The sequence below is a fragment of the Ciconia boyciana genome, chromosome 6, assembly GCF_034638445.1.
Source record: "Ciconia boyciana chromosome 6, ASM3463844v1, whole genome shotgun sequence".
In the NCBI taxonomy this organism is placed as follows: Eukaryota; Metazoa; Chordata; class Aves; order Ciconiiformes; family Ciconiidae; genus Ciconia; species Ciconia boyciana.
Genome location: NC_132939.1, coordinates 64,171,601 through 64,185,160, shown reverse-complemented (window position 1 = coordinate 64,185,160; position 13,560 = coordinate 64,171,601). Strand labels below are relative to the sequence as shown.

The 13,560-nt window shown below is 46.5% G+C and overlaps 1 protein-coding gene across 1 annotated transcript in view; it reads right to left on the bottom strand.

The window, feature by feature from the left end:
• KCNH5 (potassium voltage-gated channel subfamily H member 5) overlaps positions 1-9,241 on the bottom strand; it is a 162,578-nt gene extending 153,337 nt beyond the window's left edge. Inside the window, exon 1 of the mRNA XM_072864508.1 lies at positions 9,090-9,241. Coding sequence (XP_072720609.1) covers positions 9,090-9,162 — 73 coding nt within the window. The 5' untranslated portion in view covers positions 9,163-9,241. The remainder of the gene's footprint in view (positions 1-9,089) is intronic.
• Between the last annotated feature and the right edge of the window lie 4,319 nt (positions 9,242-13,560).

Sequence of the window (13,560 nt, the reverse complement as noted above, 5' to 3'; positions counted from 1 at the left end):
AAAAGAAAAGGAGCCAACAAAAGGTCTGCAAATTGCAGGGTGATGAGCATAGCAAGGACACGAGCACTGGCATCTCCACAGCTGTCTTCCTCTGGATTCAATACACGAGAGCTATATTCTGCAAGCTAGTTTTTTTAAAGAATATATTATATTGGAGGCATTCTCAAGGATAAGTATTTCTTAACAGCATTTAGCTACTAATAACTGGACAACACCGAATTCAGCCACTATGCCTACGCCAGAACACTTGAATTTACTCAGTTTTTAAGTATACCATAACTTCACTGAAAGAATAGTATCACAACAGGGATTGCCAAGGATAGCAAAAGTTACGGATGGCAATGCATAAATACAGCTCGCATTCTGCAGTAGGACACTGATAACTAAAACTTGTGCAATATCTGTGCTGTGTCCCAGAAAGGAAAGTCTTCTCTCTCCATGTACAGTAGCACCCAAACTCACAAGTATTTTACTATGGAGACTGGGAACTGCTCCCCTGGTCCACTAGACATTGGCCATTGCTGAAAGCAGGACAGTAAATCTGACAGACCAATGGTCTGATCCAGTATATGAAACTCTGTGCAACTGTGATCCAGATTACCATGTGGTGATATCTCATACTCCGAAAACATTAACATGCAGCCAACTTCAAAACTTGCACGATGATTAGCCTGAAATGTCTGGTAATGCATTCGTCCTTGCTTGGATTTCTCCAATGCACTGATAATGCATTTCCACTTCCCATTTCCTTGAGATAAAAGTCAATTTTTATTATTTCTAAGCTTGTCTTGATGTCATTGCCTCCACCAATCATTTTCTCCACCTATCCCCTTTCTGATATATTGTAGAGAGTCCAAATCACAAATCTGGAGGTTGTATAAGTTCTTTGACTAGACACGTCTAAACACCAGTGTCTGTCTGTAAGAGAGCAGGGAGCAGGGCTCAGCCCGCAGACTCGCCTGCCTCAGAGTTGCTAGATTCCTCTTAGGAAGTCAGCAGGCTTTTTATTAGCTAATATAACTCTTCTATTTATAAGGTTTAATACTGATGGCAAGGAATTGGGGTATTAGAGGCATAGAGTTAGCAAAATTTCAGGTTGGAAAACACAATTGAGGAAAACAATTGTTAAAGGCACTGTATTTGCTGTTGCTGCGCTTCTATTTTGTAAAAAGGCTCTTTTGTATAAATGCAGCCTATGCTGTAGAGCAGCAAGCCTTTAATCTTACTTTATCTTGCAGTAGCTAATACTCAACACAGCGCTGAGCCTTGTTTTGTTAAAAAAAAAAAAAAAAGACCACAGTGTGCAAGCAGGTTTTTTTAACCAACGAAATGCCCAAAGCAGTGTAAAATCCATGTTATGTAATCACAGGAGAGCAAGAACAGCTAAATCATTCCAGCAGATATGCTTAGCCAAGTGCGAAACGTTGTCTCTAATCATCTTTTCTCAAGAATGCTTGGGTACCACTTGTAACCAAAATTGTTTAAATCACCATTTTGGAATTCCGTCTCATCCCAAGAAAACAGGCAACTGATCTTTTTAGAAAAGCCACCATTGAAAAGTTGTTTTGAAAAAATGAAGCAGTAGCAGAACACAAGTAATAATAATCATTACAATAATAAAAAGAAGCAGTGCTTCCATCTAGGAATAAACTCCTAACTCAGGCAACTTTACACAGAGCTGTCCTTCAAAATTACCGCCCTTCCATCGCAGAGCAAATGCAGCCCAGACGTGACGGGGTCTGTGAAAGGTCTGGAATTTGCCTTTTTTGCTAATGCTGTCTTATAAAAGCCCCAAACCACTTAAACTGCTGTCAGCTGACTCTCCTTATTAACTACACAGGGTCAGCATATTGCTGCAGTCTTGTCTAGACCATCTTGGAAAACTCAGGGGGCTCCTCTGTGTGTGTGTGTTGGGGAGGGGGGTCCTAAAGAATGTTCTCATTTTTTATTTTCTTTTAGCTCTCCTGCGCAAGTCTTGGCCCTGATAATACATTTTACTACTGGTGTTGTTCACGGCGACTCCAACCACATGCTCAAGATGTACCGCATCCCCACAGAACACAACAGAAAGTCCTGCACCCTTCTGGAGGGCACTGCCCTCCGAAATCAGCCTCAACGGGCACCAACATCCCTCCAGCTCTGGGGTCGGCTGCAGACAAACTGCTGTGCTTGCAGCAGCAACCTCCACCAGCACTCTGTACTCCTTACTATAAAACCACAGTGCTGTTTTCTAACAAAGCTATTATTTCCCCGGTGTCTTTCAAAGCATGCAAAACATCAGTGTCATCCAATTTATCCAGCACATTAAGCGTTGCTTGCCTGAAAAAAAAAAAATCTCTCAAAGGACTAACTCTTTACGTCACCTTTCTGTACCACTGTTGTTTTTAGTTAATACTCATATTATGAAAATGCAGAGGGCTAAACCCAGAGCAAGATACCACCATACCAACTACGTTAAAATGATCTATTTCCTGCCCCAAATAAGTGCTCCTCAAATAAAAGAAAAGCTACATAATCCAGCATTGGCTGAAATATAAAATCCACGTGTAAGTCACTTAGCTGGGAACACAGCAGCTTTCAGCAATTTAGCAAGCGAGCTCAAGAAGAAAGATTAAAGTCTACCTGGAATTTACCTCCTGAAAACTTAAAAAAATAACTTTAATCATCCTGAATGTGGAAGCCCACAAACAGCGCGGTCCCCTGCCTCTATTGTGGCACAACTTCATTGACTCCAGAAAGAGTTTTGAGTCAATAAGGACAAAAGAGCGTCCCTATGAGTTGCTCAGGAAATGACATTTCATACAATTCTGATCACAGATTCTCCTCCACACGTTCATTTATCCTAGAGTTAAACTAATCCTTACCTATCCCGGTTATCTTCTAAATGCCACTGCTGAATCTGTTCTCTATCAAAATTATGCAGAACACCACATAGACGTAGTGAAACTAAATTTAAACTGGAGCACGCTGTAGCTCTCCCTAAAGGCACACAGGGACCCTCGGGGAGCAACCAAAAATCAGATTTCTAGCTTTATACAAATGAGAGTGCTTGCTTCACGTTCCCAGATGAGAACGCTGTGGTAACAGAAGTTGTTCAGACACGGGGGCTCCTCTTGCAAACACTCAGCCCGAAGCTAGTCCTGGCTGCAGCTTCACAGAGCCTGGCTATATCTCAAAAAAACTGGTTTTGGCAGAGAATCGTCTGCCTCTCCCATGCTCCCCTCTTTGTGCAAGTGGCCGAAGCAAAACTATCAGCAGGACAGATCCCAGCCCAGTCCCGAGGTGCTGCTTCAGGCCAGGCTCCTAAGGGGCAATCCACAAGCCAGGAGTCGGACTCCCTCCCGCCGACACGTGCGGGTGCAGGATCGGGCCCTGGCTACCTGGGTGACACCGGGCTTGGCATTTAAAACAGCCAGTCACTGAGTGTGACTTGACAACAAGTACCAGACTTTTCTTCTGAAAAACAGTTCATTAAAGCGCTAACTCCAAAATCTTCTTCTATTACTTAATTTTAACAAACGACAAAATACTATTCCCTTAGCTTTCCAGGAGAATAACTTAAAATCCGGGTTAACCACCAAACTGTACCCTGTTAAACAGGCTAATTAAATATATTTCCACAGCTCACTTAACTTCCTGACGTTATTCTTTGGCTGTGTACTCCTCCCAACAGCAATAAAAAAACTGGATGCTTACTCTAAAAAAAAAAACCGAACCAATAATTGCATTTTTCTCTTCTCTCTCAGATTTCAAGATTAACCCGGGAATGCCCAGCTCTTGCAGTGACCTCTTGTGGCAAGCGCTCAGCGGTGCTCCAGCCTCCCCCAGCAGGGAAGCTCATCTCTCCCACCGCCCCATCCCACCCCCCGCAGTACCCACAGAAAGAAACCTTAGAAAGAGAAGACCCACAATTTACAAAGCAGCTGAGCAGACCTCTGGGAAATCCAGCTATTCCTTTAGATAACGATAAGGCATTATTTGGGTTTCTAAATTTATACAATGGTATCGAGCTGCCATAACCAGTTGGGTTTTTTTTAAAAAAAAAAACACATATAAAAAATTTTAAACCATGTAAAACTCCTGCAATTTCAGCAGCAGTCAGATATGCTTAATCTTTCTGCATTTAGCAAACCGACTTGAAAAGTAAGGAAAGCGGGGCGCTTGCAATTGAGAACTCCTCACAAATGTCATCTAGTAATGCTTCTTAGTGTAAAAATCCACTTTGCATTGATTTACGTATCAGCGGGCCCCCTGCAGTCGTACAAATTGCAAAAGGAACCCTGTGCCTTCGAGTGCCAAAGAAAGCCCTAACGACACAAGCTACTTGGTCATCCCTTCAGTAACTTCTCTGCAGTCAACTGAACTGGAGGGTGGGAGCCTTCACCCCACAGTTTACAGTGTCTTTATGTAGAGATTTCGGGAACTGCTGAGGCCTGCATTTTTTTCTGAGGATCCCCAATGACAGACATCCTGTAAACTTGAAGTAACTTGCTTTAAAGAACTTTCTCTCTGCAGCACGTGCAGAGAGATTTGCACAGCAAATTAATTTGGATCAGATGAAAATGCAGCTTGTTTTAATTTAGGGGAGAGAAGCCTACAGGTATCATGTCCCATGAGAACAACATTTTGTCCCCCTGCCTGTAAGACATCAGGTACGCTACATGGGCTAGTAAGAAGGACAGGAGAGACAATAGACACTTATTTTATCTATAATACCATGTGATAAAAATGAAAAAGGTGTCTTAGCACTCCAGATGTGACACTCATTTCCCTCCCCCTTCCTGGGTAACCTGCCTTGACAACACAGTCACCCGTACACAGGGCTGATCCTTTCGCCCGTCAAAGTCACAGGGACCCAGCAGGGCGTAAAGTTCTGTCTGAAGGAACTGCTTTGTAGGAACGTGGCACGAAGCTGAAAAAGGCCAGGAATTAAATGCTAGCTTCATTAAAGCTCACGGTAAAATTCCCATGTAAGTCTTATGGAGCCAAGATTTCAGCCCAAGTGTCAAAATACATTTGTGAAAGACCTGAAAGACCCATTTTCCCGAGGAAGCTTCTAAAAGTTATTGCAACAGAAACGATAACCAATAATGATGACTCTTATCATATAGATAAGACTATATATAGTCTTTCACTAAATTAAGCCCCTCTTCCAGACTGTTAGCACTCTTTATCGCGTATTGCCACAAAGTCCCAGAGTTAACCTTTTCCCAAACTCATCCTCTACCATAAAAGCAAATTATGCCATTAATACAAGCTTAATGCTTTTGCTGCTAGAATAAGTGAAGGCTGAAGATGGACAGGCAAGACAGACACATTTCTCTGCCCCTGTGCACGTGGCTCAACTCGCCAGATCGCTCTGCACGCTGGCCAGGTCCACGAAGCCCAGCCCTGCTCTAGAGACTTGCCCAATTCTGTACCCGTTGTGCCTCCGTGATGCTGAGCCGAAGTCAGCATCAGCAGGAGCTCTGCATGCGCTGAAGAAGCAACCAATAATATCAGTAATATCGCGCACAGACTGCTGAGAACATCTTAGGAGAGAACATTGCCCTAAGGAAGGCCCTTATTAGAAGTCCGAAATACTAATGGCAGTAAAAGCAGTCACCTCAACGTGATCTAACCCAGTGCTCTCACAAAACACTTCTTCTTTCAGCTCAGCGAAACACCTGGTGTTCTTAAGATCCAGGGCACAGTCAAGGCTGTAGCGAGATCGTATCAATCTTTGCGAGCCTCAGATAAGGCCTTTACTCAATGTATTTTCACTGTGCTTTAAAAGAAAAAGAAAAAAAAAAAAAAGATTGCAGAGAGTGCACTGAGATTACCCTGAAGATAGGTCTGTGTGTCCTGAGGGCTTGTCCCTTTTTACCGACCGCAGCGTTTGGTCTAACAACAGACCCTGCTTCTCCACACAGACTTTGTCTCTCCTTGAGTGGAGCTCAGCTGCAGTGAGGGCAAAGAACCTGCAAAGCAACTTAGAGATTACTGTCCACCATCAAATGCTTTGGGGAGCACCTGCAACCTGCTGCTGTCCAAAAAGCAAAGTACGCCGCTGCTCTAAAACACTTCACAAGCTCCAAGGTGTAAAGATGCCTCAAAAAGAGAGGCTCCCTGGGCAAAGGGACACCATGGGACCCCCTATCACTTTAGCATCCTTCCCAAACACGTTGGCTGGGAGAGGAACGTCCGGCAGGGCAGCCCAGAAATCCCACCCCTCCATACGGAGAGCAGAAAAGCCATGGCCACCCCATTCCTTTCTGCTCAGCTCTTCAATGTTTTTCTCATGATTGACTCACCGTGAGCGCTTCTCCCACAATTTTAACCTGATTTGTAGCCAAAGCTGGAGTGAAAAGGAAAGGTTCACAACATTCCTAAACGGAAAATACCTAAATAACACTGAAAATCGAATATATTATTCCTTTTAACACGAGGCTGGCCACCGCACTAAGTCTGCACGCCGTTTTCCCACTATGTCAGTTCTGACTTTCCACATTTTAAAATTACTGCAATTTTGTCTGTAAATTTTGTTATTCAGATCCATCTCTGGGAACTCGGAGTAATTTGTCTCCACCTACATTTCATTTTGAAATCATTGCTTCCATTTCACCTGAAGAAGAGCGTATCTGCCGAAATACCTGTCTAATTTTTCTAGCCATACCTGTTGCCTAAGAGAAGATATTACCTCTATCTACAAACCTTCTCCTGGTCGTTAAGAAAAGATTTACAGTCAAGAAGTGCAATGGGATTGCATAAGTGTGAGAAATCTCAAAAGACAGTGTTCTCTAACCAGGAAAGGCTTTTTTTAAGGATGCTGAAGATATATTGTAAAAAACAATCATCAGTCTTTCCTTCATCCTGTTCCTCAACGTGTCAATGAAAAATCTCTTGGAAACTGGTGAATCCAAGTATAAAAACAAAACCCAGCACACAGTCAGCAGACCAAATCCTTGCCTTCCGCCAAGCACTGGCAGGAGATATTTGAACCAGATTTGCTCTACTGGATACCATTACGTTTGGATTAAACAGTGCTGAATCCAATGAAAATTACTATTTCTATACAGGACAAATAAGGTTATGGCCTGGATGACAAAAATAAGAACTAAATCATGTTTCAGGGCACAACACTGACCACTTACATGAGTTAAAAACAAATTCCCAATCCACGTTTTGCTTTGTTGTCCAATGGGGCAGGTTTGCCTCCGTAGCATCATGCTTAGGCATCATCAGTGGCAGAGAAAAAGCAGAACAAATGAGCAGATCAGCATGATTTATGCTCCCAAATTATACCAGGTTAAAAACTGGAGAGGGATACATGCTTTTAAAGTATAATGTTCGAAAAGCCTTCTGAGCTTCTCCAGTTTTTGACATCTCAAAGCTTTACTGAGCTTTCACCAGGGAGGACATGTGATTTAATTAGAGCATGATACAAAAGCATGGCAATCCCAAACCGCGTTCCCAGCTCTGCCACCGACTTGCCGCAAGACCTTGGGAAAACAACTGCGATGCCCCGAGCCCCCATTTACGCCACAGTTCTACGAACAGGTTGGGAATGCCTCCGTGTGTCCTCTTCCACAAGGAGCTGCAAAGTGTAATTAAATTCTACCCAGCGCTTTGAAATTGTCAGAGGGAAAGTGCTATATAAACCCCTATTAATTAAGCTGGCATTTAATATTCTGGTAAATAAATACATTGTTGCGAGAAACTAGCTCTTAGTGATCCTGCAGCTAAGGAGCTTGGCACAGAGTCCAGCTGCTGAGCACAGAACAACATGAGAGGGAGGAAGCCCCCCAAAAAGGGTTGATGGCTTAACACAAGGCTGGCGTTTTAGCACACAACATTTTAAAACAAATTCTAGGTCCTCATCCTGCTCCTGCTCCTGGGGAAGTCAATGAATCACTAATTCACTACCCACCATCAAAATCAACTTCAAGCCAGCACACCAGACCACGTTAGTAGGAATGCGAGGTAAATGCAGAATCGTGCAATAGAAAGGTGGAAGGGAACGCTTTGCAGCACAATTTCACATCACATTAGTGTCTCGATTAATAATACATGTGGCAACTTTTCTCAATGCTCTGCCCACCTTTCCCACTCACGTCCCCAGATGCACGCTGGCACAGCAGTGCTTTGGTATGGCAGGGCGGCCCTAAACTTGGGCTGTCCAAGGAGATATCTTTTAGCAGATGCAAAGTCGAGGTCTCTTACCGGACTTCATTTGTGCAAACACTCATATGTTTCGGTAGTTACGTGCCGGTGCAAAGGCTACGTAAAAAAGGAATGTAACTAGCACAAGACTTGCCTAAAGCAGCATCTACGTTAACAGACCTAGAGAGACGGTGGTCTGCAACCACATGTAACTGTAATGGAGCTGTACAGTACTCTCGATGAGCGCTTTGCACTGGATGAAAGGGCAAAATTAACTCCAGCAGCAAGGAGTAATTTGGTGGCCATGCAGTCCTGAACCAGCCCTGTAAATATTCACCGAACAGAGGAGCTGTAGATGAGCAACTGCAGACAGTTCTTTACGTACTTGCTCAGCCACAGCATTACAGCCACAGATCGTCCAAATCACAGTCGCTCCCTCATCCTCTTTCCCAGTACCTTTGCCACAGACTTTAAAGTGTCACGGGATCGCAAAGACTTTGAAACCCTGAATGAAAGCGGTTGCAAGCCCAATTATTAGAGAACTAAAGAACAAGAAGCAGGGAAAAAAAATGACCCGACGAGCGGAGAGGATATTAGAAATGTAAATGCTGACTACCTATTTTCAGAAGCGGCTCGCAAAAAAAAAAAAAAGCTGCCAATTCGTAGTACCGATAACGATGTAAGAAGAAGCGAGGGGGGACAGGGAAAGGACCGCGGCGGGCAGGCTCCGGCGGAGCCCGGCGGGGCACAGCAGCCCCTCACCCCGGGCAGACCCCGTTCCTTGAAGGCGCCGCTTTGGCACAGACCCACCGGCGGGGCGGCGGGCGCGGCGGCTCCGCGCCCCGAGGAGCCGCCGCGGGGACGGAGCGACGGACGGAGGGAGGGAGGGAGGGACGGATGGAGGGACGGAGAGCCGGACAGAGGGATGGGCGGAGGGCACCTCTCACCGCTTGAGCGCCGGACGATGTTCTCCAAGAAGGTGTTCTGCGGTGCCACCAGCCCTCTCTTGCCCCCCGGCATCCTGCAGCGCCGGGCTCGGGGGCCGGGGCTGCGCGGCAGCGGCGGCAGCGGCGGCGGCGGCGGCGGCGGGGGGGGGCCGGCGGCGGCTGGCGCGCCCGCTGCCCGTGAGTCGCGCAGGGGCGGCCGCGGCCGCTCATGGTAGTGGCGCCCCCGCGGCGGCTGCAGCGCGGACTGGGGCCGCGCCGCGCACGGCGCCGCCGAGCGCCGCCGCCCGCAGCCCCTGCGCCTGCGCGCCCGCCCCGCCGCGGAGCCGGGCCGCCCCGGGACGGGGAAGGGGGGGGGGGGGGGGGCGGGGGCGGAGCGGGGCCCCGGCGGGATGCGGCGGCAGCGCGGGTCGCGCCCGGTGCCGTGCCCCTGAGCATCGTCCCCTGGCTGTCCCCGGGTCGGGCTCTCCGGGAAAGCCCTCCGAAGTTTTGCCCTGTCCCCCTGAGCGAAACAGACCAGAAAGCCCCCTGCGTTTTCACCTGCACCGGGCTCTTTTAAGACAGCATTCCCGGCGGCTGGGTTTGGGGGAAAACAGACCACGAAATGCGATGTGACACAGTGGAAGGTGGCCGCGTTTTGCCCGCAAACGATAACCGTAAGGTGCGAGGTAACGTGTAAAACGCCAGCCTTGCATGAAGCCGTCAGCCGCTTCTTTGGAGGATTCCTCCCTCTGCCAGTGAGAGCAGCTGCAGGGGGGAGGCAACAGGAGGCAGATTTGGGGCTGGAGCCCTCTTTTGCATCATTTTATTCAGGGACTCAGCTCTACCGTGCTGCTCCTGTGCCGGAGCCCCGAAGGAGCAGACGAGGCAGTGCGGGCAGGCAGCACACGCCGGTTTCTGTGTAAGCTCTTCCCTGCCCCTGACCCAGCCGCCTTTCTCCTTCCAGCCTTTTCGCTAGTCGGACAGTGTCTTTGAAAGGTATGGACAGTAAAATCCTGGAAGGAATTTCTCCACCTATTGCTTCTGCCTCTGCTAATTTTGCGTGCTGCTACAGGCTAGAAAGGATCGTAGAAGGGAACAAGAGATGGAAAATCGCTGTTTGTCTAGGGCAGGGGAGTGCCCTGCAGAGCACAGCCCGGTGTGCTGCACACCCCTGCCGTCGCTGGCACAAGCAGCAGTGCTTCTCCCAGAGGACGTGATTCCGCTGTGGAAAAATCAATATTTTTTTTTTTTCCCCAGCCTGTTTTCAGCACCTCCTCCTTCCCGTGCTTGGCTCTTGGTCCAACAAGTCGCACTGAGCCCACCTGAACTCCTCTGCTTAACTTTAAGCGCGTGTTTAAAACCTGTACCACACCGGGGGCTGTTGCAGGAGCAGCTCTTCCAGCCTGGGTGTCAGGACTGCTGTCGCTGCCAGCCGGCCCGCAGGCAGCTGCTGAAAGGAAAAGGTCTGGTTCTGCTTTCATTTAAACAAGTGCAAATCAGGAGCAGCTCCATTACGATCAGCTTGTGAATGCTGATATAAAACTAGCTCGAGAGGTGAACCAGACCCTCTTTGTCAAACACTTGTTGGTTCCTTCCCCAGCTCCGAAATCTTCATGGCTTTCCTTAGAGCAGCGTGGTTTAGAAGATCCTCCTGCTGAGCTCTGCCCCAGATACAGGGAAATTTGGCTCCTGGTAATTGGCGGGTGGACGGCAACACCTTCATTTCTTTCAAGTGAGCAGTAGCCATATAAAAACATCTGTGCGCAGGCAAACATTGTGTGACTGATCTGTCTGGACAGTGTTGGCAGGGCCTCTGCTCCCCAGCTCCTTCCGTTCCACCCAATTTGAACCCAATTTGAATTCTTCTACTCATTTTCCATCCTTGTTTTGAAACCTAGATTCACCTACCCCCCCTTTTGGTTAACACATCAAACCCCTTCTTGTTTACCCTTTCTACTAAACTTCTCCATTGTGGGGTGGCAGTCATGCCCGAGAGTCACTCCATCCTCCCTGCTTCTTCTCCTCAACTTCACATCTCACTGTTAAGTTTCGCTGCTATATTTCCAGCGACACTAATTAAACAACAGGTTATGGAGAGGGACAAGCTCCAAAAACATATCTTTAAATGTCACAGACATCTGGTGGGATGGAAAGGGCAGGACATGTGGTGGGATGCTTGCCTCTATGTTTGCCACGATGCCTCAATGCTTGCCTCGATGCTTGCCACGATGCTTGCCAAAAAACTCCAGAGGACGCCTCTTTTTTTCCTGAAATGCTGGATGAGGCTAAAGATAACCTTGAAAAGAAGAGTCTGATAAAGAAAGCAAACTGGGAACTGCAAAGAGACTCTTGTCTTCTTTTGGGGATCTTCAAATTGTGCTTGGAAACAGCATCAAGCCACCACGCAGGAAGCTGTCAGAAAGGTTTGAGGTCAGCGTAAGTAGGAAAAAGGCAGCTAAGCAGTTTCTTTCCAAATCAAAAATACCCCAGTCTCAACCAGCTGTTCTTAAATGTGGCAGAAAATCCACTGTGGGTCAAAATGCTTTTTTTTTTTTTCAATCCCAGAATAGGTAAGTCAACACAGTTTGAATTTTAGGGAATTAATTAGTTGTTAAAACATTTTAAAAAGTCTAAGTCTAAGCTAAATGTAATGACATTCCTGATGGAAGATCAGAAAATTCCCAGTCCTTTTTTCTTCCCAGCTTTCAAACTTTATTTCTTTAAGCAAAGAAACTAGCTTACCTTTCTAAAAGGAAAAAGGCTAAAAGGGAATGAGCACATTGGTGTACCAGGGTGAAAGAGTAATCACGATTCCTTCCTCTTCTGCTTCACCATTCCTTTTCTTCTGAAATTTGAAATACCTGCGCAAGGTGTTTTACCTCTTTACCGGTATTTCTACAAAAGGCACAATACCTCCTATCCACCGAGCAGTGGGCAAACATTGACTCCTACAGCACGTGGAGTCAGCGCACGCTATACAGTTCAGCTGCAGCTGGTGAAGAGCTGACCCTTTGAATCTAAGCCTACAGGAGAGGGTTATTTTACTTCAGGGACTATTAAACATTTCAGAACTGGTTCTTATCCACAGCACAGAGCTTTAAATGTATCTTCCATGAATTTATGAATTGAAGAATCGCCACCTGGGACTCAGGGGGCTCCTAGAAGAGGAGGGAGGCATAGGCCAGCATAAACAGGTCAGGCACTGATCCACCCCAATGGCCCGAGTCATTAAAACATACAAGCTGCTGAACGGATTCACAACATTGCCTTTGCTTTCAGTGTTTGTATGTAAAAAAGTAAGTCAGGTTCCCTGGGACCACCTTGGGCACCCAAGAGACCCACCCACACAGGTCTAAAAATATTGTGAGCAGAACTGAGTGATGGGATACCCTTGACAAGGCTCAGAGCTGTTTTCTAACCCGGGTGCACACAGAAGACTTCCCATTCTAAAAACCCTAATCAAGATGACCACAAGCTTTGGTTATAAACAACGCAAATTGTACAAATCAGTCTGTGAACTCCAAAACTAGCAATGTTTGATTTCCAGTGGATTTGTGTCTCGTGACATACAGGTATATTGCTGAAACAAGGGCTCAAGTGGGAAACAGATGCCAGAGGGAGATGTTTGAAGCATGCTAACTGCAGGAAAAACAGGTAGAGTTTGCTCCTTAAAGCCCAGAGAATCTGCACAGGAGACTGTGACAAAAGAGACTTTTCTGGTATCGATGAGGCATGAGGTCCTTAATAAATCTTTCTCCATGGTTAAAGTACAGCTGTTGTCAGAAACTGGAGTGGGACAACAGGTGAGCTCGTACTGCAACATTCTTCTCCTCAGCAAGGAGGACTATAAGGTCAATTCTCTTTTACTGGCTCCAATCCGCTACCCGAGAAGCGTGCGTGGGACTCGTCAGAAATCTGCAGGAAGGCAGCATCTCTGAGTCCACTGTGCCTTTCACCTTGCAGGTGAAATCGGGGTTCAAAAGTTACTGAGGGGATGCCATCAGATCTGCTTATACATGTGACAGCGTTTCTTCATTTCATTCGGACAGTAGCCTTCAGAAGGGAGGAAATACCTCTGCTCATAGCAACAGCTGGTAATACCAAGAAAGAATACTTAGGAGGAAAAAAAATAGGTGGGGGGAGGGAATAAATTACAGTTTCTTTCCTATTTTTCTTTCTTTTGCTTCCTCCCCCATTAGAAATTTGAAAAAGCAGTTTGACAGGAAATCAATAAAAACTTGACAAAAGTTGTTGCTTTTGGTATAAAAATTGATGGAAAATGTTGATGAAACCTCAGAGCCAAAATACTTGCCGGTATCTGATTTGGCACCGACGAGAATTCTTCATTCTCTGTTGTGTTGCGCAAGTAAGTCTGGACAGCTAGACCTGGAGGTTATGGATCTGCTGTCCCTTAGCCCCTTTGGCAGTCCAAAGCACAGGAACGCAGAACTTACATGAGGCAGCAGCATTCAGAGATGGTTGGATAGCTGAG